Genomic DNA, 25,410 nt, shown 5'->3' with positions numbered 1-25,410 from the left:
TCATAGACGTCAGTCTGGGCCTGCACTGAGGTTTTCAGAGTCTTTCACTAGGAAAGAAAGGAACGGACTTCTTGGGATAACTATAAAAATGACTCTCTGTGTTTTAGGCATAGAGAAAGAGACGTGCCAGAAGATGGAGAAAGATGGATCTACCATGACTGTAAGTTCCTACATTTGTGGGGGGTAGGGAGTCTAGAGGAGGTGCAGCTAATCTTTTTTTTTTTTTTTTTAGTATTATTTGTTTGTTTGTTTGTTTGTTTGTTTATTTATTTATTTTTTGAGAGAGAGCACAAGTGGGAGGAGGGGCAGAAAGGGAGGCAAACACAGAATCCGAAGCAGGCTCCAGGCTCTGAACTGTCAGCACAGAGCCTGACAAGAGGCTCGGACTCATGAACTGTGAGATCATGACCTGAACTGAAGTCAGACGCTAAACTGAGCTACCCAGGCACGCCTTAGTATTTATTTTAAAGCCCGCATTAATTCATTAAATAAACCATAGTCATTGTTTGGTGCTGGGGATGAAATGTAAATACAAGTTTCTTCACTTGAGCTCATAGCCTATCCTGAGATCTCCTATCCAGTGGCCACTGAGCGCCTGACCTGTAGCCAGTCTGAATTGAGATGTCTTGTTAAGTATAAAATACAACTAGTCTTTGAAGACTTAGTACAAAAGAAAAGAAAAGAAAAGAAAAGAAAAGAAAAGAAAAGAAAAAAATGTTTCAAACTTTTATATTGATTACATATTGAGATGATCATATCTTAGATATATGATATATATCTAACTATAGTTGGATATCTCTATATATAGATATGTAGATATCTATATATCTATAGATAGATAACTATATCTGTATCTATAGATAGATATAGTTAGATATCTAACTATATATAGAGATAGATATAGATATATAGTTAGATATATATCTATAGTTAGATATATATCATATATCTAAGATATGATCATCTCAATATGTATTAGACATAGAAGTATTGTTAGATAATATATCTAAATATAGTTAACTACAGTATTAAAATTAATTTCACTTATATCTTTTTACTTTTTAAATGGCTAGTGAAAATTTTTAAATTATGTATGCCTTGCACTGTGTTTTGTTTTTTTTTTAAACAGTACTGGTAGTAGATACAAAATGGAAACTAATGCTATATGAATGTTGTAATAGAATGTGTTCCAGGGCCTGTGGGAGCCAGAGCTGACTGCCTGTGTAGCAGGTATCTGGGAGGCTGAATTTGAGCTCATTAAAAGAAAATTATTTAAAACTTTATAGACTTACAAAAACAGTACAAAGAATTCCTGTAAATCTTTCTTTCACTTATACTCTTTGAATTTTAATATTTTATTTAAAAAAAAATATTTTGAGAGGAGAGAGAGAGAGAGAATATCCCAAGCAGGCTCCGCACTGTAAGCATACATGGGGCTCAGCATGACCTAAGCCAAAATCAAGAGTCAGATGCTTAACCAACTGAGCCACCCAGATGCCCCTGAATGTTAACATTTTATATAATCACAGTACAGTTAACAAAATCAATTAACACTGGTACAGTATTATTTTCTAACCTATAAACCATATTCAAATTTTGTCATTTGTCTCAGTAATGTCCTCTTTCTGGTGCAGAGTCCAACTCAGGATTGCATGTTGCATTTAGTTCTCAGGTTCTTAGTCTCCTATCATCTGTGATAGTTTTTTTTTAATAACTTTTCATTTTTATTGGTGTTAACTCAGTTTTCCCCCCCACCTCCTCATTGAACCCTCCTTCATTGTTTCATTTGTAAAATCTGTGATAGTTCTTTAGTCTCTCTCTCTTTCCTGACCTTGACACTTTTGAAGAATACAGGTCAGTTTTGTAGGATATCTTTCAATTTGGGTTTGTCCAGTGTTTCTTTGTGATTAAATGCAGTTTATGCATTTTGGGTATGAATCCATCAGAAGTGACGTTGTGGATCTCAGTGTGTCCCATTATTGGTGGAGTTAACTTTGATCACATGGTTAAGGTGGTGGTGTCTGAGGTTCCTCCATTTGAAAACTTAGTTGTAAAGAAAGAATAGGGTTTGCAAGACCGATAAGGTAGTGAAGGGCTTTCTGGGCAGCAGAGTTGCCCTGCACAAAGGCAGGAAGTGAGAAGCATGGCCTTTATAAGCAAGTGGAACTGTTAGTAATCTCACGTGATCACAGGGTACTCTACATAGGTAGGTGAGGGCCAGATCATCAGGGGCCATAGACATGGTGCCAGGAGTCTTAGAATTCATGGTAGAAGCAGTTGGGGACTATTGTGGGGTTTTAAGTAAGGAGTATCATGATCAGTAATAGTTCAAAGGATGGGCTGGAGGCTGAGAGATTTATCAGGTAGAACCATGACTGCTTGGTGAGACGACTTGGGAGATGTGCATTGCAGCTGGGGTGGAGGTGGTGGCAAGGGAAGGTTGGCAAAAGCCACCCAGGGTTTCTTCCTTTAACATCCTAGTGGTCAGTGTTACTGATAACCCACCCCACAAACCTAAGATAACCTTGGACTCCTCCTTCCCTCTTATTTCCACAAGCAAGATCTGTGGTTTCTATGTCCAGAAACCATATATTGCAAATTCATCTACTTTTCTTCAGCCCATGGCCACCACCAGTCTTTTTAAATATGGTGGTAAGGGGCACCTGGGTGGTTCAGTCAATTGAGTGTCTGACTCTTGTTTTTGGCTCAGGTCATGATCCCATGGTTGCGAGATCGAGCACCATGTTGGGTTACATACTGAACATAGAGCCTGCTTAAGATTCTCTCTCTCCCCACCCCCCACCCCCACCCCCACCTCTCTCCCCTGCTCACATGCTCTCTTTGTCTAAAATGAAAGTTAAAAAAAAAAATAATGAAATATAAATGAAGGGAGGGATGGAGGGAAGGGAGGAAGGAGTAATTTCCTAACTAATCCCCCTGTTCCCAGGCTTATTCTCTTATCCTTTTACGTAAGCCAAGGTGATGTTTTAAACACAAAACTGATCTTGTTACTTTCTGCTTAAACCTCCTGGTTGGCTTCCCCTGTCTTTAGAGTAAGTTCAGACGCTTCCTATGGCCAGTGTGGCTTTCTGCAGTGGGACTCTGCCTTTGTCTCCAGCATCTGCTGCCTCCTCTCTCCCTCGCACATCTGACTCTTGCCTTAATTTATGGAATTTCTTTTAGTTCTGTGAAGCTACTCCTTGGAGTCACTTCTTGATTTCCCTTCTTTCCTTCTAACACTTTAAGCTTGGTGCAGGTAGATGACTGTTTGCTGCTACATTAGCACCTACCACAATAAATACTGTGAACACAGGAATCAGTAAATTAAGAATACAGTTGGCGGGGCGCCTGGGTGGCGCAGTCGGTTAAGCCTCCGACTTCAGCCAGGTCACGATCTCGCGGTCCGTGAGTTCGAGCCCCACGTCGGGCTCTGGGCTGATGGCTCAGAGCCTGGAGCCTGTTTCCGATTCTGTGTCTCCCTCTCTCTCTGCCCCTCCCCTGTTCATGCTCTGTCTCTCTCTGTCCCAAAAATAAATAAAAAAACGTTGGAAAAAAAAAAAATAAAAAAAAAAAAAAAAGAATACAGTTGGCATCTGCCTGGCTCAGTTGGTGGAGCACGTGACTTGTGTTCTTGGGGTTGTAAGTTTAAGTCCCATGTTGGGTGTAGAGATTACTTCAAAAATAAGTCTTTAAAAAAAAAAAGAATAGAGAAAGAAAAGCAGAATTGTAGGAATTAATTTTTAGATCTGTGGCTCTGAGACATCTGTGGGACCAGTTTCTAAGTCCATTATTTCCAGGAGACAGTTCTAATAAGTACATAGCATGAGTTCAAGAAAAGCCTGGGTTGGATTTAATAGATTTGAAGGCCTTTGGGACACAGGATAATTGAAAAAAAATTTTTTTTTGCATCTTGACTAACATATATATATAGAGATAACACATCACAACATATGCATTTGTATATTTATAAAAAAAAATTGTACAAAGGGCACCTGGATGGCTCAGTTGGTTAAGCATCGGACTTAGGCTCAGATCTTGATCTCACGGTTTGTGAGTTTGAGCCCCACATCAGGCTGTCTGCTGTCAGCACAGAGCCTGCTTTGGATCCTCTGCCTCCCCACCCCACCCCCACTTCTGTCCCTCTCCTGCTCGTGTTCGCGTGCTCGCTCGCTCTCTCTCTCTCTCTCTCTCTCTCTCTCTCTCAAAAATAAGTAAACCTTAAAAAAAAATAAAAAAGGAAATTTAGAAAAAAAAGCTGCACAAAATTGTATCTGTCAGGGGCACCTGGGTGGCTCAGTTGGTTCACATCTGACTCTTGATTTTAGCTCAGGTCATGATCCCAGGGTCGTGGGCTCAAGCCCTGGTATTGGGCTCCGTGCTGAGCGTGGAGCCTGCTTGGGATTCTGTCTCCCTCTTCCCCTCTCCCCTGCTTGCACGTACTCTCTCTCAAATTAAAACAAACAGACAAACCAGTATCTACCTTTCTTTGTGTGATTTACTCTGATATTCTATTTCATTTTTTAATGCAGACTATGTGTCCCAGTAAATTGTTTTCAGGACTCACTATTAGGCCATGACCCACGGTGTTCCCAACAGGACACAGTGAGCAGTAGACGTGAAGGGACATGGGTGGAGGAGGAGCCTGTGGAAGTGTGAGCAGAAGGAGGATGTGCACATAGGATCTCAGGAGCGTTGTCCTCTCACAAGGGCTTCACGCATTAGTGACATATGTTTCTGGGTAAAATCACTGTTTTGGGAGCCGGGCCACCTGATTGCAGCACAGCCACTCTTGGGCTTCGGCCTGTCTTTCCTCATCTCTGAGAGGGAGGGGTGCCTGCCATCCCCACCCACGAGAGGGCGAAACTACACGCTCCAGCAGAACAGCCTGCGTGTGCACTTGTTTGAAGTTTTCCAAGTACTGCGCGAGCGCTTCCTTGTATTTTCAGTGTGTGGTAATAACAAGGAGATGATTGAAGAAGGTTGTGTCAAGGGGACCAAGCATTGCTCTGCACGGCTGCAGATCTCTGTGGCTTACCCGGTTTTTGAAACAGACTGGTTCAACTACAGACTGGTTCCACTTCCGGATTCCCAACTTCTTCATCCATAGAACAAGAGCACCTGTCTGACTGGTCCAAGTAGTTGAGAGGATGAGGGAATTGGTAGCGTAAAAGATGGAAGCTGCAAAGAGCTAGACCTCTATGAGATGGGGCAGTGCTGATAGGAAAAGGGTGGGAAGGTGAGCGAGAAAGAAAAATGGGGAATGCTTGCCTTTGGAGCCAGCTGCTGAACATATCCTATGTTGCCATCTTTTAAAAAGTAACCCCAGTTGAACTTCCTGAAATTGGTGAATTTCTACTTCCTAGAATGTGGCATAGGTATTGCATGAAGCAATTACCTTATTCAGGACGCTCAGTGAAAGAGTCTGGTTAGCCTAGCATTCACTGTTTTACACCTCTCTGGGCTGCTTGGAGGTGAATTCCTTTGCGGTCTCATTGCCAGTGGTTGGTGGCGGCCAGGGTAAAATACCTAAGGCCAGAGGACAGTCAGTGATGGGTAGCCAGTCTCATCTTGTTTATCAGCTATTGGTCTGCAGCATTTTTCAAGTAGGAGTCAATTTATTTTATTGATTTTTTTATTTTTATTTTTTAGGACATCTTAAACTTCTTAAAAGTTAAGTTCATTTGGTTTTTCAGGCATGTCTCTGTTAGAGCGAAGTACCTGGGGTGGTACTAGTCCATTGAGTTCAAGGGCAAAAGATGGGATGAACTCAGCATGCTGTGAGAGATTAATGATGCTAATTCTCCCACTGCAAGGAGCTGAGCAAAGAGGTTTCCATTGTGGCATCCTGCTCACTGCAAATCCTGCAACCAGGACTGTGTTGGGCTCCAGTATCTACAGACAAGCGTTTTTTGGCCCTCAACTGTAAATGTTTTTTGGGGACAAGGAAGAGGATTAGGGGACATGAAAAAGGACCCTTTTCGAAGGCCACGATTGATCAATTGGGTTGGCATCTTTGTTAAACGCGTTAGATTGCCCAGGCTAGGAAGAGATCCGGCGCAGTTTTTTGAGATGGTAGATTCTGTAGGCTTTCTGTGCTGTTGGATAAGCAATATAAAGGACTGAACAGTGTGAAAAACTGAATCCTAGGGTTCTTGAAAAGGCGGCTAAAATAGGCCATGGCCATAAATTCCTCAGAGCTGTTGCGGTTTGAGCCTTGAGGCGAGAGGCATGTGGCCTGGCGGAGGGGAGTGGCCAGGGGAGGCAGGGCTGCAGGCTGCAGAGCCCAGTCACCTGGATATTTCTGCCACCATCTGAGTTCTGTCTCCCGCCTCCAACAGAGTGCTGCCTCTTCCAGACACATTAAGTTGTTGAGCAAGCAGGCAGACAACTCATTCATCCCCTCACAAATGATTGAGATGCTGAACTCGAGAATAGACATTGATATTTTCCTTACTAGGAAAATTCTTTTGGGTTATTTCCCAAATTCTTGCTAACTTGAGGGTCATTGGAAGCACAGGGGAGCTGTTTTTTAGAATTAGCTTGGGGATTCTGGCTTCAAATAATAAAAACACAAAAGACTGATTTTAAAGTGCATTAATTTAGAATCAGAAATCTAACAACAAAGTGAACTAAATGTGTCAACTTGACCCTAGGGTGTTATCTCCCTGTAGGCAAGTTACATGGGAAGCAAGATTATGAGAAAGTTTCTTGAGAAGTATGGCACAGGAAGTCAATGTGATGACTCAGATGTCCAGAGGTTTATTCATTATCCACAAGAAGCACTTCTTATCATTTCTGGCTCTGGAATCATGGCGCGGCTTTGCTGGGTGCCTCTGACCTCTCACAGGCTGCGATCAAGGTATTAACCAGAGCCGTGGTCACCTCTAGGCTCAATCAGGGGTAAATGCATTTCCAAGCTCATTCACATGGCTGTTGGCAGAAACATTGATTCCTTGCCACGTGGGCCTCTCCATAGAGACTTTCTCACAATGCAGAAGCCAGTCTTTTTGGAAACTAATATCAAAAGTGACATCCCATGACTTTTACCATAGTCTCTTCAGAAGTAAGTCACCAGGACCAGCCTGCTCCCGAGGGGAGGAGATTACATGAGAGGATTAGTACCAGCAGGGTGGGGGTCATTGCAGGCCATGTTTGAGACTGCTCACCACAAGTGGCTTCTGGCTCTAGTGATAGATCTACCCCAAGATAGTGTTTCTGGGGGGACCTCAGACTCCTGTCAGCATGGTAGGTACCTTCCCCCAAATGCTGCTTGAAATGGGCACTGCCAGCTTGTGGCTTTTGCATTTCCTTTTTCTGTGGCCTAAACCAGGGCTTTCTGTATCAGGGCCCTTCTATGTGAAGCTAAATGCAAAAATTGTCGGGGAGGGGGGACGGGGGGGCATTTTTTAGGGAAAGAGCGAGTTGTAATGACCATGAAAAGTTTAAAAACCACTGATCTCTGACTTGGGACTTTTCTGTTCAGTCTTGGTTCAAACAAGATACCAGAGAACTGATTGATTATGATCACTAACTGATGGATTGGTTATACAGATACTTAAGATTGTTAAGATTATTGCCAGATCACTTGGGCTGGCATTTTGGATGTTATTAGACTGACTTTTTCCCTATTTACGTAAAAAAGTTTACTTGCATACCGTGGGAGGAAATAGCCCCCAAAATGCCTTTTAGGAAGGAGAATAGGATGAAGTCCATGTTCTTGTGAAAAAATACTAACCACCGTGGCTTTCTGGAACCTGAGTTTATGATAAAAGCTTAAGTTCTGTCACATCAGAAGGGAACTGAAAACTTAGCAGCAACAAGGAAGCAAAAAAATGAGAGTACAGGCACAGACCTTGACTTTACACGTGGCCACTTTGTAGAGGGAGGGCCCATTAGTGCTGTAACCTGACACACTGCCAGGGCAGGGACATGCCACAACAGAGCAGCTGAAGTTCCTGATGACCCTGACTCATTCTGGGGCGGGGGGAGGGGAGTCAGCCATGTGTTTGCCATTTCTGCTTCCTCAAGCTTGAAAGTTAGTAGTCCATTTTGGAAACATTTCCACCCAAAGTGGCTAAAGTTGTACACAAAGTATCACTGTGTTAAAAAGTTGACACCTTTTTTGGGAAAAGTTACATGGAACACATTTTCCCTGGAAACCAGAAACCTCCTGAAAAAGAGACATTTTCCACTTTATATAGACAGGTTTCTCTTTGGTGCATGTGATCTTTGGTGACTGGTCACTGTGATAATCAGATTTTATCCTTTTTGGATAAGAAGAAAACTTCACTAGGCTCTCTGTTAAATGGAAGCCAACCTCCCCACCCCATATTCAGTTTTTTCTGTTTTTTTATTTTTTAAAACATTTATTTATTTTTGAGAGAGAGAGAGAAACACAGAATCCGAAGCAGGCTCCAGGCTCTGAGCTGTCAGCACGGAGCCTGACGTGGGGCTCGAACCCATGAACTGTGAGATCATGACCTGAGCCGAAGTCGCACACTTAACCAACTGAGCCACCCAAACGCCCCAGTTTTTCCTTTAAATAACTACTTTAACTAGATTTGATTTTTTTTTTTAAGTTTCCCTGCTGTGTTTTTTTTTTTTTTTTTCTTCAAACGTGTTTTTAAAGATTGTAATCAATGTAGTAATGAGGATGCTATTGAAGGACGCTATTTGGGGTTAAGAAGCTGAAGCCCGAACATATTAAATGTAACTTCTTCCCCCCCTCAGGGACTGTTGGAGTCATCTGTGGAGAAGGCCCCCGTGTCTGTGGCCTGTGGAGGGGAGAGCCCCTTGGATGGCATCTGCCTCAGCGAATCCGATAAGACAGCTGTGCTCACCCTCATAAGAGAAGAGGTAAAGGCCCTCATGTTCTGTCCACTTATCACTCCCATGTCTTTGTCAAGCCCATGTGCCAGCAGGTAGATTCCATCTCTGTTCGGCTTGAGTTATCCCCTCCTGGAAGTTCCTATTTCCTGCAGCTTGTTGAGCTCATATAAAGGGCTCCCTGTAAACTCTGCATTGGTGCTAGAGTCCCGACATTCTGGTGTCCTGGGGACAAAGCCGACAACACTTCTTTATCTTTCAGCCTTGAAGTTTTTTAAATATCAAATTCTGCTGACTCTACCCACATATATAATTAAATCAGTGCCTTCCTTTGACAGATATGATATGTTCATGCTTAAGAATTTCTTAAATTTGCAATAATATAAGATGTCTCTTACTTTCATCCGTTCTTTAAACAGTTCAATTCTTTAACTAAACAACTTCAGTTCTGTGTTGAAAATAGATTACTGCTAGATCTTTCCTGGATGATCTGAAAAAATATGAAAGACGCTGTTGCCCAGTTACCACTCTCTCCCATTATATTTCTAGGCTGTATTTTGTATGTTTGGTTTGTGCATCTCTTGTTGATTCCACCTTTTTTTTTTTTTAAAAGAAGGGAATTCCCTTGCTGTAGCAATTTTATTTTCATAATATAATAGGAATAGTTAAGAGCCTCTGATGTCAAGGCCTTTTAAAGCTTCAAAAAATAGCATTAAGTTGATAATGAGGGATGTCAGCTGGCCCTGTTGTCAGAACTCGGGAGCAGTGGTGAGGAGGCCTACCAAAATCTTGTCAATGAGAAAAATGACCCTATCTTCCTCCTGAGAGCGAAACTGTGAGGTGATGCCCTAATGGAGCAGAACAGGCATGTGCCTTGTCACCTCAGGCAGATGGGCTGGCTGCTAGCTTCTTGAGACCCTGACTAAAGGCACAAAATAAAGAATGTACCAAATAGAAAGAGAGAAGCATAGAGACGTAGAATAAAAGGAGGGCAGTGATGCCCTTCTAAGCTGTGCCTAGGCCCACAGAGTTTGAGGTAATGAGTTTAGAGTATTTCTTCCCAGTTAGCAGGGGCACCCCAAATAGGAATATGGGTTCTGGTCTGACAAGCAAGATCCTGCCTATGGTGAGATGGGTGCATCTGGCTAAAGGATTTGAACTTCTGAGCCCCTAGTTGTGACTTCATTCTTATCAAGCAGAGATCTCTATAGGAAGAGAATGTGCTGGTCATGCTAATGCTCTGATTTTTCTTATCCTAAGTAAAATCAGTATTTTGGTTAAGGCGCATCTCTGCCAGGCAGATAGCTCTTCTTTTGGTGTCCTGTCCCAGTCACGGTTTTGGGCATGCAGAGCTGAGAGCAGACCCTGGACCCTGGCAGAATTCACATAGATTGTGATTATCACTTGGAATCTTCCCTGGGGGATGTTCTGTTCACCCCTACCTTGGTGGCTACATTTCTGCCATCCTGTGTGGCAGAGAGAACATTTTTCCAGATGCTTGTGAGCATTATACACAGATGTTGAGGCTTTATATTCCTCATGGAGCTCAAATGTCTTGGGATGCACCTGGTTGCGTGTCGTTTTCAGTTTCCAATCTTAAATTCAAACTGTAATAGATTCAGTAAAACCAAGCTCTATCTCTATTATAATTTAGATAATCACTAAGGAAATCGAAGCAAATGAATGGAAGAAAAAATACGAAGAAACCCGACAAGAAGTATTGGAGATGAGGTTAGACTGGAGGTTTGGGGGAGGGATTGGATACCTTTATGCATTATTAGATTTCATATAAATGAAGTGATGAAAGTATTTACTTACCACAGAACCTGGTGTTGAGAACTTGAGGGCATTGATATTTGCACTTTAATTTGTGACTGTGACAGCATCTTTTTATGAGGATTGCTGACCAATTATTCACATACGGCAGCTTCTTGTGGGATGTTGAGAACATTACATGTAAGCAGAACCCACATGATTCTTGTCTTTTGAAAAGACATCAATTTGTGCAAAGATATCCATTTGAACTGAAGAATAAGATTTATCGACATACTCGATTCTGGAGGCATTATAATCTATAATGCTTTTCTCAAATTAATTATGCATGATGGCTTCAACTTTCATCACCATCAAATAGATTATAAAAAGCATGTTAACCGGAAACAAAATTGATTGACCTTAAATTGAAATCTTTTTTATTTTTGCTGCTCATTCCCTAGAATGGAGAGTTAGAGGCTGTGAAATAACTGAAGATAGGATCAAAGAAGAAGAAAAAAGCATAATTTCTACATTTGTGTAGTCAGCACTTGAATGATTAAGACATATTTTAAATATGCCCGCTCTAACTTGTAGCTCTTGTATTACTTGTATTTTGAGCATTTCCTGGGTGTGAGGTCCCATGCCAGGTGTGGCGGAGAGGAAGGGACAGCCCCTGCCCTTAGAGAGCTTACAGTAGCCATCATAAAGGACTTGGATGCAGGGTCACAGTGATGGGCACCACCAGTGACAGTAGGGAGGCACACAGGGAAGAGCGCCAGTCCCTGGACAGGGTTGGCAGGGTCAGGGAAACTTTATGGCACTTCACTGAAAAGAAAGGTTAACATGACAGGGTGATCTTTAAAGTCTTTGAATAACTGAAATGCTTTTGGAACTGAGACCGTAAAATAAAACTTGTGACTGAATTAGAGGGGGCAGGCTGCCCAAAAGGGTAGATTTGTTCATTTGAACATCATTCAAGTACTTATTTGTTGAAATGTTCATTTGTTAATGTGTTTAATTGTTTGGGGCAGCATTTCAGGAACGTCTATTGAAAAATCTCTTCTGATAATTTTTTTTTTTTTTTAAGGAAAATTGTGGCTGAATATGAAAAGACCATTGCTCAAATGATTGGTAAGGACTTTTTTTATGTGTGTGTGTGGTGTGAGCCATAGGTTCCGTGGATGGTTTTCAAATCAGAACACAAGCTCGAACATCACCTAGATCCGGTTGATTCTCACTGTTCGCAGTGGTTGTGTTCTACAGAGTTGCCACAAACACAGCGAATGCTGAATACTGAACCATCGCTTTAGGGAAAGTACAGGGTGAGGTTGCTGCGGGCCTCTGGTCACACCATTTTTGTCAGTACATAACCTTGTCTTATGTATATTTGTTTAAAGACATCTCATTTAATGTTGACTCGTTACCATTGAACTCCTGGCCCACAGTGCTATCATTCATGCCTGAATGAAGATTATCGGATGAAGGTGTTTTCTCCATAAGGCACATTACAACCTTAGGAGCACTAAACAGCACTTTGGCCCTCCACTTGGGGGCCATTTTAAACAGCAAAAATCACCAACAGAAAGCACAGAAATGCAGAAAATATCATGGTGTACTAAGTAGACTGAAAAGGACACTTGTTTACAGTAGGAAACAAGAAGGCAGTGTCACCCTGATCAGCCTTGGCTTGGAATGTGCCTGTCAAGTGACTTAAATGTTTTGCCACTCTGCGCATGACCGGGAATGCACCACAAGTATTGATTTTGGGTTTACAAATAAATTTTAGCAAGTGGATGAATTCACAAATACACAGTCCACAAATAATGAAGATAAGCTGTAGTTACGTTCATTCAGAGGCCAGCAAATGCTTGAATTGTGTGAAAAGCCCTCCACCTGGCCCCTAGAGTGTTGATGGCCTAGCCACATCATTAGTGCACCGCCCCCCCCCCCGCCCCAGTGGGATCTTCGTTTTGGCTCAGTGTCCTTAACTCTGCCACAAATCATATTTCCCTCATTTAGACCCACTGGTACCTTTTACAAAACAACAGTGGTTGGTTCTCTTATTCCACTGAATTTGGAATAACTGAGTAGCCAATATCAGCAGGACTGACTGCCTAAGTCTTTCTCTACTTAAAGCACTTCTTAAGCACTAAAATCATACTTTTTACAGTCCATATCACCTCATGCCTTCCCAGCATGGGACCTTTGCCATTGCTGTTCCTCTGCTGGAATATTCTCCTGGGTAGCTGCACAGCTCCTGCCCTCCCTCAGCAATTTTGGGTCCCTGTCAAATCTTTCTTCTGAGAGAGGTCACTCTATATGAAAACGGAACCCCCACCCTTCTTGTTCTGCTTTGTTTTTCCCCCCTCACTTGTCAGCAGCTGTCTCCCCCACTAACCTAAGTCCTCGAGAGGAACTTTGCTATGTCTGCTGCCGGGGCCCCCCACCAAAAATACTGCTTAGCTGACAGAGGGCAGCCGCTAACAATCTGTTGAATGAATATGCCATTACTTTTGATTGTGGTTCACAGAAGATGAACAGAGGACAAATATGACCTCTCAGAAGAGCTTCCAGCAACTGACCATGGAGAAGGAGCAGGCCCTGGCTGACCTTAATTCTGTGGAAAGGTCCCTTTCTGATCTCTTCAGGAGATACGAGAACCTGAAAGGCGTTCTGGAAGGGTTCAAGAAGGTAGCATGTCCTTTTCCTTTTGTCTCTGTAGTAGTGTATTTCCTTGGTAATGGATCTTTAAACATGTATGCCAGAGGTGTGGGTAGCCTTCTGAACGGGGGTTCGGGGCCCATGTATCATTGGTCTTGTACCTTCTGTTCCAGTGAAGCTGGAGATTTTCTTTTCCCTTTTTTCTTTCTGTGGTGGTTCAGGCATCTGGCCCACCGGGTGGCATGTTTTGGTCATTTCCTCTCCTGGGTCAGGCCACAGCCAGAGTGTGGCATGGAGTAGAAGAAGTGTGGAACCTTCAGACCTTAGGAGACTTCCAGAAATTGTTTTTGATAATTCCCCAATTTAATATTAGTAGAAGGAAATTTTAGCCCTGAAAAATTCAGGCTACATATTCTAGAAGAAAATAAGTATAATGTTTCAGATTTAGCTTGTAAGTGGGCATATTCAACTTAGTTGCATATCATCAATAAGATACATTTATAGCAGTGAACATTCTTTATTGTTTCCGTAGGAAAATAAAAATGAGACTGCCTAGTTTCCCTACAATGAGACTCAGAATGCCTCCCTAAACTAGGTTTATCGGGTCACTGAATCTTACTGTGTTTTGAAAATTTATACGCAAAGAAAGTATCCAGAATTTCTTCAGTAAGAATTACATGTGCCTGTTTTGAATTATCAGAGTAGAATTTAAAGGCATTTGAAGTAATGAGGTTTTCTCATTTTAAAAACAAAAATGAAAACTCTGATACATGGGATGTCACTAGTTGAAGAAAGATGAAATGACCAGTTTTTTTTATTTTAAATTGTCACTTTGGAACAGAATGAAGAAGCCTTGAAAAAGTGTGCTCAGGATTATTTAGCCAGAGTTAAACAAGAGGAACAGCGGTATCAGGCCCTGAAAATCCACGCGGAGGAAAAACTAGACAAGTGAGAGCTCGCAATGAGATCTGTTTCATGTTTTGTGATGTTGTGGGGAGATTGAGAAAGGCCAAAAAAACCACCCAATGTTGTTTTGCAACCCTAGGTTGCATTGGTGTGTGTGTGTATGTTTTATTATTTAATTTTTTGAATAGTATCTTCACATTAAACATTAAAAAGAATAGAATAGAGATCTATAGGATCTCTCTCCCACCCTTTCCCTTGTCCCTGGCTCCCCCGCTTTCCTCACCCAGGTGATCAGTTTTTGGTTCCTTCCATCCCCTCAGATAAACTTTTTCCCTTCTTCTCCCCTGTCCTAGCTAACAGCTCCATCACACCACATGATCACCTTTTTTTTTTTTTTTTAATGTGATGAGAATCTCCTTTTTTATACAGATAACAGCATACTTTGCATTGTTCATTTAGTGCTATATTTTGGAAACCTTTCCATGTCAATCCATGAAGAGCTTCTGTATTTTTCTTAGCCTCCATATGGTGTTCCAGTGTTGCAATGTGTCATTTATTTAACCAGCCCCCTCCTTCTGGACACTCAGGGTACTTGCCATCCACTGTGAACAGTGCTGCAGTAGGTGACCTGGTATGGTTCTCATTTGGCGTGCATGTGAGTTATCTATATGCTAGAAAAAGGATTGCTGGGCCAAAGAACATACAGGTTTATCATTATGATAAAAAGTGTCAAATTGCCCTCACCTGATTTTCATCCATTTATCCCTAGGCTAGGTGTGCGAGCATCTCTTGTCCTTATGGCTTTGCCCACAGATCAAATTTTTGGTTTTCTGTAAACCCAGTAGATACAAGATAGTATTTCAGTTTAGTTGGGGATTTCTTTTTTTGACAAGCAAATGGAGCATTTATTCAATGTAGTTTTGATTGTTGTTTACCTCATGGAATTGAACCTATTTGAGCAGCTATCTGTACGCATACTTTCTGTACCGTGAATGACTATTCTTTGCCTGGTTTTCTATTGTCAGTTTATATATTATTCATCTGTAAATATATTATTATATTTATGTACTAAGGATGCCGGCCTTTTGTGATATGAGTCTTGAATATTTTTTCTAGTTTGTCTTTTGGCTTCTGGTGTTTTTTGATATGCAGAAATCTGTTTGTTTTTATGTAGTGAAATTTATCAGTCCTTTTATGGCTTCAGGATTTTCTGTCATGGTAACAAAGATCTTCTCTGCTCTGAATATAAAATATTCTCCCATGTTTTCATTCTAGTACTTTTATGGCTTCATTTTTTTAATCCTTAAATCCAACACGTTTGGAATTTATCCTGGGGAACAGTCTGAAGAATGCATCCAACTTTATTTTTTAACTAAAAAGTAATACTTGTACATTTTGCTGTCTATCTTCATATTTGTAAAACGTTTTAAGTTCCCCTCTCTCATTCCCACCCCCAGAGATACTACTATTAAAGGTTTATTAACAGAAGCACCTGGATGGCTCAGTTAGTTGAGCATCTGACTCTTGATTTTGGCTTGGGTCATGATCTCATAGTCGTGGAATTGAGCCCCGCATCAGGCTCCATGCTAAGCGTGGAGCCTGCTTAAGATTCTCACTCCCTCGGGGCGTTAGGTGACTCAGTGGTTAGGTGTCTGACTCGGTTTGTGGCTCAGGTCATTATCTCACAGTTCTTGGGTTCAAGCCCCATGACAGGCTCTGCGCTGGCAGCATTGAGCCTGCTTAGGATTCCTTGTCTCCCTTTCTCTGCCCCTTTCCCTGTTGGCTGTTTCTGTCTCTCTCAAATAAATTTAAAAAAGATTCTCTCTCCTTCTGTCCCCCTCCCCGGCTGGTGCATGTGGGGATGCTCTCTCAAAAAAAAGAAAAAGCTTTATTGTGTATCCTTCCAGTTTTTTCTTGACACCTTTATAAATACTACCCAACATGGCTTTGGACTTTTTTAAAAATAACATCGGAGTCATAGGATACAAATTTCCTTTTTCACTTAATAGTATATATGGCCCTTCTCCATGTCAGAACATCTAGCTCAGTCTAATTATTTGTGTTAGGTTGTAGGACTATTCCATTCCTTACTGACGGGCATTTATTTTTTTTTTTTAATTTTTTTTTTTCAACATTTATTTATTTTTGGGACAGAGAGAGACAGAGCATGAACGGGGGAGGGGCAGAGAGAGAGGGAGACACAGAACTGGAAACAGGCTCCAGGCTCTGAGCCATCAGCCCAGAGCCCGACGCGGGGCTGGAACTCACGGACCGCGAGATCGTGACCTGGCTGAAGTCGGACGCTTAACCGACTGCGCCACCCAGGCGCCCCACTGATGGGCATTTAGATAGTTGCACAGTTTTTCAGTCGTAAACACTGCTGCAGTGAACATCCTTATCCACAATCATTGTGCAACATGGAAGTACTGCTGTGGATACTTAAGTATTGCTGTGGATACGAAACGTAAGGGAGTTGCTGGGTCAGAAGGTGTATGCATTTTATTTATTTATTTTTAAAATGTTTATTCATTTTGAGAGAGAGGGAGAGAGAATTGCAAACAGGCTCTACACTATCAGTGCAGACCCCAGTGTGGGATCTCAAACTCACAAACTGTGAGATCATGACTTGAGCCAAAATTAGGAGTTGGATGCTCAACTGACTGAGCCACCCAGGCACCCCAGGTGTATGCATTTTAAATCCTAATAGTTACAGCCATCTCACTCTCCACGAAGACGGTGCCAGTTTTCACTTCCCCCGTCAGTTTGTGAGTCTGTTTCTTGCATCTCGACCATAATGGGATAAGATCATCCTAGTTAATATTTGCCAATCTGATAAATTTTTAAAGTTTATCATTTAAATTTGCATGCCTCTACTAATGAGTTTTTAGCATCCTTTCATCAATTAATTGGCCATTTATCAATTGACATTTGTAGTTTTAGAATTTTCTTTTGTATCTCATTAATAAAGTCACTTTTAGTTCTAGTGTCCTAGATGTCAGTGGTTAGCATCCTGACTCTTTGGCTGTGATAATCCCACAGATGACCCTGCCTGCTATTGGGTTAAAAAACAAATCTAAGATTGCTGTACAAAGTGTCACATGATTCCATTTTCTAGTGACATGTGAATTTTGAAGTCACTGTGGCCTATGAGATTAATTCTACCACTGGTTTGCACCTTGGAAATTTCCTTAGCAGTTGTGTATCCACTGAGGTTTTATAAATTTAAATGGAATGATTTGGGTCACCAGTTTTTCTCTTATCATGAAGCCCTGTTATTCTGTGTCTCACAGATGTCAGCAGTCTTGACTCCTTAGCTGTGACCTGTAACTAACCATGAGCTTTTTGTCCCTTTATTCCACAAACAAAACACCACAAACAGAGCCAATGAGGAGATTGCTCAGGTTCGAACAAAAGCGAAGGCTGAGAGCGCGGCTCTCCACGCTGGACTCCGGAAGGAGCAGATGAAGGTGGAGTCCCTGGAAAGAGCCCTTCAGCAGAAGGTACACAGAGGGGTGTGGGGTGACGACCTGTGAGACACGTGGTTTTCCTCTGTGGCCGTGGCTGGCTTGTGGTGGATTTGGATGAAAGAGAAACCTCGTGTTTTTGCCCAGAGTCAAACTTTGATCCAGCTGCTCTGGGAACTGATTCAGGTGGACACGAACAAGGCAGACAATGAACTCCCAAGCCTCTGAGTAGGAGCCATCCCCAGGCAGGATGCAGAGAGGAAGTTGCATTAACTAAAGGGGACAAGACACTTCTTAGGTTCCGAGGTTACCTTTTTTCTTTTTGTTTTTTATGTAATATATGAAGCCATCTTCCCCCTTGATTGCAGCTTTATCCTCCTGGGGACATTGGCAACATCTGGAGGTGGATTTAGTTGTCACGACTAGGAGATGCTACTGGCGTCTCATGGGTAGAGGCCAGAAGTGCTACTAAACATCTAACAGTGCACAGGACAGTCCCTACAACAAAGACTGACACGGCCCAAAATGCCAGTGGTGCCGCAGTTGAGAAATTCTGCTGTAGGTAAATAAAAATCAGGTCCCTATTTCTCGCTACTCTGTGATTCTTAGACTTCATTTTTTTTGTGTGTGCCTCTAGTGTTTTTCTTTCTGTGTCTCCAGTTATGTGCTCACGTGTATGGCATCCCTTCAGCTAGGGCGAGGGTTTCGATCTTGAGGTCTGCTAACCCCTAGACAGTGTTCCCTGGGATTACTCAGACTCCAGAATACTTGTGTTTTTACCAAGTGTCACAGGTAATTCCCATGATAACAAGAGAATTGGGGAACTGAGACGATTATGGGCAAGCTGCAGAGGGCCGGTGGTCACCCTCATCCCCTACTCATGACTTTATGAACACGACATAAAGTTCATGACTTTATGAACACGCATGACTTTATGAACACGACACGAACATTTTTCAGGGGACAAGATTCCCTTTCTTTAAAGGGTCTCTGACATAGGAAAGTTACCAACCACTGAGTCAGGATGTCTAGGCAAAGTGTGGCCAGTCTTGGGACTATTTGGGTGTAATTGCCTTGATCTCAGGATGCAAAGTGGCCTACATCACCATGTCATTTGTCTTTCAGAACCAAGAAATAGAAGAACTAACGAAAATCTGCGATGAGCTGATCGCGAAGTTGGGAAAGACTGACTGAGTCTCCCCCTCGTTAGCTCAGCAGGTCTGCATTTGGCTGCTTCTCTCTTAACCACAGTTATCTTGCCTTATCCAGGAAAAATTGCCCCTTTGCAGAGAAAAAAAAAAAAAAAAAACTTTAAAAATAAGCACATGCCTACTGCTGCCTGTCCCGCTTTGCTGCCGACACAACAGCCCTGGAAGGATCCCTGGAGTATCGCACAGGCCCGGAAGGAGGGGCGTCTGACCACGGTCCGCTGACAGGTTCAGTCAGACGGGCTGCTAAGTTTAGGGTCATGATTTCTCGATCATCTTTAGTCCATTTAAAAGTCTTCTTTTCTTTTCCAAGCTCGTTAAATTTGGGATTTTGTGCCTACTACTTGGGCTCATCTCTGTCCACCACCTGTCTAAGTTTTTTGGTGACCTATTTATTTCATTTTTGAAATTTAATGTTCAACATTAGTGGTTTTATTTGGGGAAATAATTTGGCCTATTGTTATTTCTGGTTTATAAGCAAGAAGGGACTCTGAGTACTCGTTTATACACGCACACGCACACACACTTTTACATATGCTGCTCTTTTTTCTCTGAAGCATAGTCAAATAAGAGCTTCTCCACAGAAGACCGTATTTCCATAAATGTATAACCCTATCTTGAAATAGAATTGTGGCCTAGAGTGCCAACCTCAGAATTTAGGGAATGGTAGGTATAAAGACCCCAGACTCAGGTTTTACATCTGGGGGAGACTTTTTGCCAGTGTTTCATTGTCCTGGTGTTGGGACCCTCCTTGGCCTTGACAGGTGCGGCCCCTTTGGGGTCAGTCCTCAGATCACACGGCAAATGGCCCTGGCAGGCAGGAATCCCTCAAAGCTGGGGTTTGGCGAGTTGGTCCCAAAGCAGTTCAGTCTCCTCTGTTTCTGTTTGTTGCTTCAAAATCAACATTTACTCTTTATTTATCATATACAAAGAAAATCTACTTGTAAAAAAAAAAAAAAAAAAGGCTTAGGTGATCTTCTTTAGTGAAAAGGTAACTGTAGCCGCGGTAGCAGTTAGAAGGTGAAGAAGCAGTTTTTCACAAGTGTGTTGTGTTGTTCTTCAAAAAAAATTTTAAGGCAAAAAAATCCTTTCAAACTTAGATGGTAGAATTTTTAACAAAACAGGCTATAAAAATCATGTGAACCACTCCAAAAATCACATTGGTGATATTGTTGAACAAAGAGCATTGAGTCCCAGAGCAGAGGAGTGTGGGAGCAGAGCTGCACTCAAAACCAAACTCCTCAAGCTCTTCCTGTGCTTGGGTCACGGAGTGGGGGCCTTTAAACCCAAGATGGAAATTTTCCCCGTGATGCCGGTGAACTCCCCTCCATGTGGTAGGCAAAACCAAATCCATGCAGTGTTTTAAAGCACTCTTGTTGTCTTAATCTTACACTCTCTTCACGGTGATACGCACGCTATTCCGTACAAGTAAGTTTTCGTACCTTTCTTGTAAAACTCTTGCATGATCCAACTTCTGCAACAAATTGTGCCTCGTGGAGAACCTCTATAGATCTTCGAACATGCATTTTTTCTTTAGCCGTGTACTGTTCACATGGGTGCAATCTTCAGCCCCAGGGAGGTCAGTAGTGTCCTTTAAAGCTAGAAGTCACGTCTTACCGATATGCATTTATCGTAATTGGTGCTTAGGCTGTATTCTAAAGCCTATTGTCTTAATATTTTGTACAAAACAAGAATAGCAGAAATGATCTGTGGTTGGAGAAGTGACTTGACAATCACGTGGGCTTTGAAAGCAGTTCCATGTGGTCTCTGCACACGGTCATAGTGCCCATGGACTGCTCGTGTCTCCAGTTGCTGGAACTGGTTTCTGCTGCCAGTCCTCTGCTCCTAGGGAAATTAACTGTGCATTTTGCAGAACGGAACGTTGCTAAATCTTTTTACTGCTGTGTTTTGGTGAGACAGCCATGTTTATTTGTTTTGTATTGATCTGTTTTAAGCAAGAAAGGCTTACAGTGGTCTCCATTCTAAATCCATGGTCCTCCATTTAGGCTTCATGTGCATATTTAAAAAGTAGCTGTGTGTTAAAACCAAGGTGACGACAATCCTTCCCTAGCATGCTGGTGGAAGAGACCCCGTAAAGAAACCCCGGTGGGTGAAGTTGCTGCACAAGGATTACGAAAGGCCCTGGTCAAGTAACTTTTGCCACTGGCCTCTCGGCCACAGCCAGTACAAGGGAATGTTCTTCCTTCTCATTTAATAGATGGATATTCTCCAACAAGAATAAAAATGGAGCTGGCAAATCAAGAGAATATCCTGGGCTGAAAGAAGTTATGTTTGTTTCTCTTTAAAAATAAGCAAAAGCAAAAAAAAAAAAAAAAAAAAAAAAAAACCTTTCAAAATTTTGGAGAGTAAGAGTTTAGCCTAGAGCTTTGCTTCAAAGCATGTGAGGGCCATTACTTGTTGGGTAGGAGGTAGTAAATCCTGTCACAAGAGTGGGAAGCAGAGGTGAAGGGAAGCTGCTGTCCCAGATAGCTTTGGGAGTACCAGGTGATCAACCTTGTTGAGATTCGACCCAGAGCCATTTGTTTTTGACTTTGCCAAAATGTGGATAGATAGTCTTTATCTAGAAGCATTTTAATGGGAAGATTTAGTGTAAGACAGACCAGCCTGTCACTTGGTTGGCTAGTCAGTTACAGTCAGACCTCCTGAGATTTACTTTATTTGGAGAACCTCCTGTAAGCCAGTGACCTGCCCAAACCTTTTGTTCTGGAAATATTGAGAAGCCCAGTTTTCTCACATGGTTTCTAGTTTCTTCAGACCCAGCCCAAATTAGGAAGTGCAGAAGCACATGATAGTGAAAACCTCTGAGGATCTGGCAGCCTTCCAGAATGATATGGAATCCAAGGGAAGATTCGTGTTTCGTCCTGAAGCCTAGCTCAATTTGAATTTGATTTCCAGCCAGTTACCTTTCTACCTGTCCCACACTTTGTACGATCCTCACACAGATACTTAGCTATTTATGAGACAGCCCCGAATTAGCCCTGTTTATAAATGGGGAGCATAAAGTGCCCCAAATGTTCCTGGGCTGATTGAGCAGCCAGAGCAAAGCGCTCATTTTAAGTAAAGGTAACAGGAGGCCCATTGGTGGCTCTACGAGCTCAGAATGGAGTTTTGAAGAGCAAGCATCAGTAAGTCTTGTGTGCTGTGGTTGGAGGTGATTCAGCACATCCTTTGTTAGTGGAGTAAAAGCTCTAACTCTCCCTTTAATTTCCTTTGGTTCTTCACTGCGACTGGCAGCCATGGCCTGAATTACACGTGACTGCTGCCCCTGTAGTCTTCCTGTGACCGTGCGAGCTTGCTCTTGGACTTGGGGTTCTTACTTTAGCCTCTTGTTGGGAAGAGAGAAACTGGGTGTTGAAAGATTAAATGTTTCAGGCAAAGGATTTTAAAGTAAAGATGTATATATTCTGAAGAATTTAAAAGATAGCAGATTATTCTTTGCTTATTAAAGAGTAAATATAGTCTGGGAATCCCAGAATGCCAAGCCAAAGGTCTAAGAAGTCATCTTCTGTAAAGATTTTAATAATGTAGTATTTTGAGGAGACTTCTGTCCAAAAAGGTTTGACTGGCCTCCAGATTCCAGTGGTTTTATGAAGAGCAGTGTATCACTGAAACCTTGGTCTCCCACACAGTAAAGGTAAAAAGAACTGATACACTAGACAACTTCTCTCTGAGGGTCTCCTCTGGAAGGTACTGTAACAGCAGCATTTCCAGTGAAGACCCACTCCCTTGTGCCCAGAGCTAGCATTCTGGAGACTAAAGATTGCACTTTGCGTAGTTCTTCGTCCAAATGCGATCCCATTTCTGTGCCTCTTAGCATGCAGTTAGATTTGGACAAACAAGATTCCTAAGGAATGACTTTATTAACTATAATATGGTTACAGCTATTACATATAGATATATAGGTATATAGATCCTGGTTATAGTTCTAATATGGAGATGGCCCACGTGATGCCAGCCTGTGGCAGTCTGAATAATGCTTTAACCCATCTGGAGGAGGCCAGGCACAGCTGAGGTGTGGCTTGAACCTTCCCTGTATCCACTCTTCACTCTAGGGCCGTGAAGGTGTCACTTTGTCCCCCTCTGCCTTTTAGTGGTATCTGAAATACACAAGGTCTGCCCCAGTCACATTGTTAAACCGATGATCTGTGAAGAACTTCCACGTGGACATACGAAGATTTGAACTCCTGACCCCACCCCCTGTCCAGATACAGGGCATCCTGCGTTCCCAACCACCCCGCAGCTTCTTCCCAGCCCCTTCTCACGCCCGGGGACAGGATCCAGGCCTTCCTTTATAAACCTCCCAGGTAGCAGTAAGCTTGTCGGTGTCGCCATTAGCAAGCGTGTGTTTGCCAGTAGATGCCCATTTGTACTCACGTGCCAACAAGTACATGTCAGCTGCCCATCTGCTTCCGCTACGCCCCCTCGGGTGCCGGGAAGTGTGTGAGGAACCTCTCGTCGGGAGGTGTGAACGCTGCACTGACTACTGTCAGGATCGTGTCGTGTGGAATAATCATCTACATAAATTTTATATGCACAGTACTTCCCCTTTTATATGTCAGGTAAATATTTGTAAAAGTTATACTCACACAAATGAAATGATTATAATGATTACTAATATATTTTTTCCATGTTTCATTGCCTGAATAAAAACTGTTTACCACTGTTAGAGCTGGGTGTGTGAATGTTTTTCCCCTGGTTATAAGTCATTTTCTCCCCGAGCGTGAACATTTCTGACAGCCTTGCTTTTTTAAGAGCTCCATATTTCAGTCTAAAAATAGACAAGATGACATTTTCACTACACTCATTTCGTGAAATTTTATGCATTTGGTGGGGTGTGTAATTAAAACAAACAAACTTTGGAATTCAGACCTTGCCGTACAAATTTCCATGCCTTCGCATCTGTGCAAACAGAGTTTTTAATTGAGTGCTGCTTGGTTTTGCTTCGAGACTGCCTGCCGGCCCTGGCATTTTTCAAGTCCTATGTACCGAAGTCAGCTCAGCTCTCTGACTCCTCGGAGGACACAGGATAAAGCCAGAACTGCGCAAACGTTGCAGGAGAGCCCACAGGAAATAGTGGACGTTTTAGGTTTCTTCTAGGTTAACACCAGGAAAAACTTTTTCAGTACTGGCCAGGCCGCTCTCTGCTTACAGGGGTAGGGGGACTGGGCAGGACATTTCATGAGTTTGATTGCCGGAGAAGATCAATGAAAAGGCTGCTTACGGCTGCACTTCACAACCTGGTGGGGAACCACTGCGAAGGGTCAGAACACTGTCACTTTCTTACCGTTGGCCGCATGTAACACATCACAGCCTATGAAGTTCCTTCCTAAAAGGAAGGTTTCCCACTAGTGTGCTCCTGAACCGGCAGGAGGCGGCACTGGCTTTCGCTAAGTGCTGGTGATGGGGCGCCTGGGTGGCGCAGTCGGTTAAGCGTCCGACTTCAGCCAGGTCACGATCTCGCGGTCCGTGAGTTCGAGCCCCGCATCAGGCTCTGGGCTGATGGCTCAGAGCCTGGAGCCTGTTTCCGATTCTGTGTCTCCCTCTCTCTCTGCTCCTCCCCCGTTCATGCTCTGCCTCTCTCTGTCCCAAAAATAAATAAACGTTGAAAAAAAAATTAAAAAAAAAAAAGTGCTGGTGACAGTAGAAATCTCATCATTTTCTAAGAATTCTTGGGAAGAATAAGATGAAAATTACCTTTCTGCTCTTACAGAATTTTATTCTTAGGTAACATCAGACCAAAAGTTGTTTTCACACTTTTGCAAATAGGGGGATCATGGGATCATTTTAGTGAGTGACAATCCATATTTTCGTAAGAGAATCCACGACAGGAAGTAAGGAATCGCACCACGGTAAGTAGTGTTTCATGAAATCTGTTTCAGAAGTGTGTTGGCACAAAAACAGACACATAGACCAATGGAATAGAATAGAAACCCCAGAACTAGACCCACAAACGTATGGCCAACTCATCTTTGACAAAGCAGGAAAGAACATCCAATGGAAAAAAGACAGTCTCTTTAACAAATGGTGCTGGGAGAACTGGACAGCAACATGCAGAAGGTTGAAACTAGACCACTTTCTCACACCATTCACAAAAATAAACTCAAAATGGATAAAGGACCTGAATGTGAGACAGGAAACCATCAAAACCTTAGAGGAGAAAGCAGGAAAAGACCTCTCTGACCTGAGCCGTAGCAATCTCTTACTCGACACATCCCCAAAGGCAAGGGAATTAAAAGCAAAAGTGAATTACTGGGACCTTATGAAGATAAAAAGCTTCTGCACAGCAAAGGAAACAACCAACAAAACTAAAAGGCAACCAACGGAATGGGAAAAGATATTTGCAAATGACATATCGGACAAAGGGCTAGTAACCAAAATCTATAAAGAGCTCACCAAACTCCACACCTGAAAAGCAAATAACCCAGTGAAGAAATGGGCAGAAAACATGAATAGACACTTCTCTAAAGAAGACATCCGGATGGCCAACAGGCACATGAAAAGATGTTCAGCGTCGCTCCTCATCAGGGAAATACAAATCAAAACCACACTCAGGTATCACCTCATGCCAA

General features: G+C 42.5%; 1 protein-coding gene across 12 annotated transcripts in view; it reads left to right on the top strand.

The window, feature by feature from the left end:
* Positions 1 to 23,507, top strand: part of TACC1 (transforming acidic coiled-coil containing protein 1) — a 122,282-nt gene extending 98,775 nt beyond the window's left edge. For 11 of the 12 annotated variants that reach the window (XM_040454587.1, XM_040454769.1, XM_040455199.1 and 8 more), the window contains 8 exons: positions 108 to 160; positions 8,731 to 8,856; positions 10,481 to 10,557; positions 11,669 to 11,712; positions 13,112 to 13,272; positions 14,084 to 14,190; positions 17,528 to 17,648; positions 18,738 to 23,507. In XM_040454587.1, the coding sequence (XP_040310521.1) occupies positions 108 to 160; positions 8,731 to 8,856; positions 10,481 to 10,557; positions 11,669 to 11,712; positions 13,112 to 13,272; positions 14,084 to 14,190; positions 17,528 to 17,648; positions 18,738 to 18,806 (758 nt within the window). In that variant the 3' untranslated portion in view covers positions 18,807 to 23,507. Of the gene's footprint in view, positions 1 to 107; positions 161 to 8,730; positions 8,857 to 10,480; positions 10,558 to 11,668; positions 11,713 to 13,111; positions 13,273 to 14,083; positions 14,191 to 17,527; positions 17,649 to 17,980; positions 18,207 to 18,737 lie in introns of those variants that run through there. The other variant, XM_040454683.1, reaches the window with a different exon arrangement.
* Positions 23,508 to 25,410: the final 1,903 nt, after the last annotated feature.

Source organism: Herpailurus yagouaroundi, unplaced genomic scaffold, assembly GCF_014898765.1.
Source record: "Herpailurus yagouaroundi ecotype Mexico unplaced genomic scaffold, PumYag 28, whole genome shotgun sequence".
NCBI lineage: Eukaryota > Metazoa > Chordata > Mammalia > Carnivora > Felidae > Herpailurus > Herpailurus yagouaroundi.
This window is presented reverse-complemented; position numbering and strand designations above follow the sequence as displayed.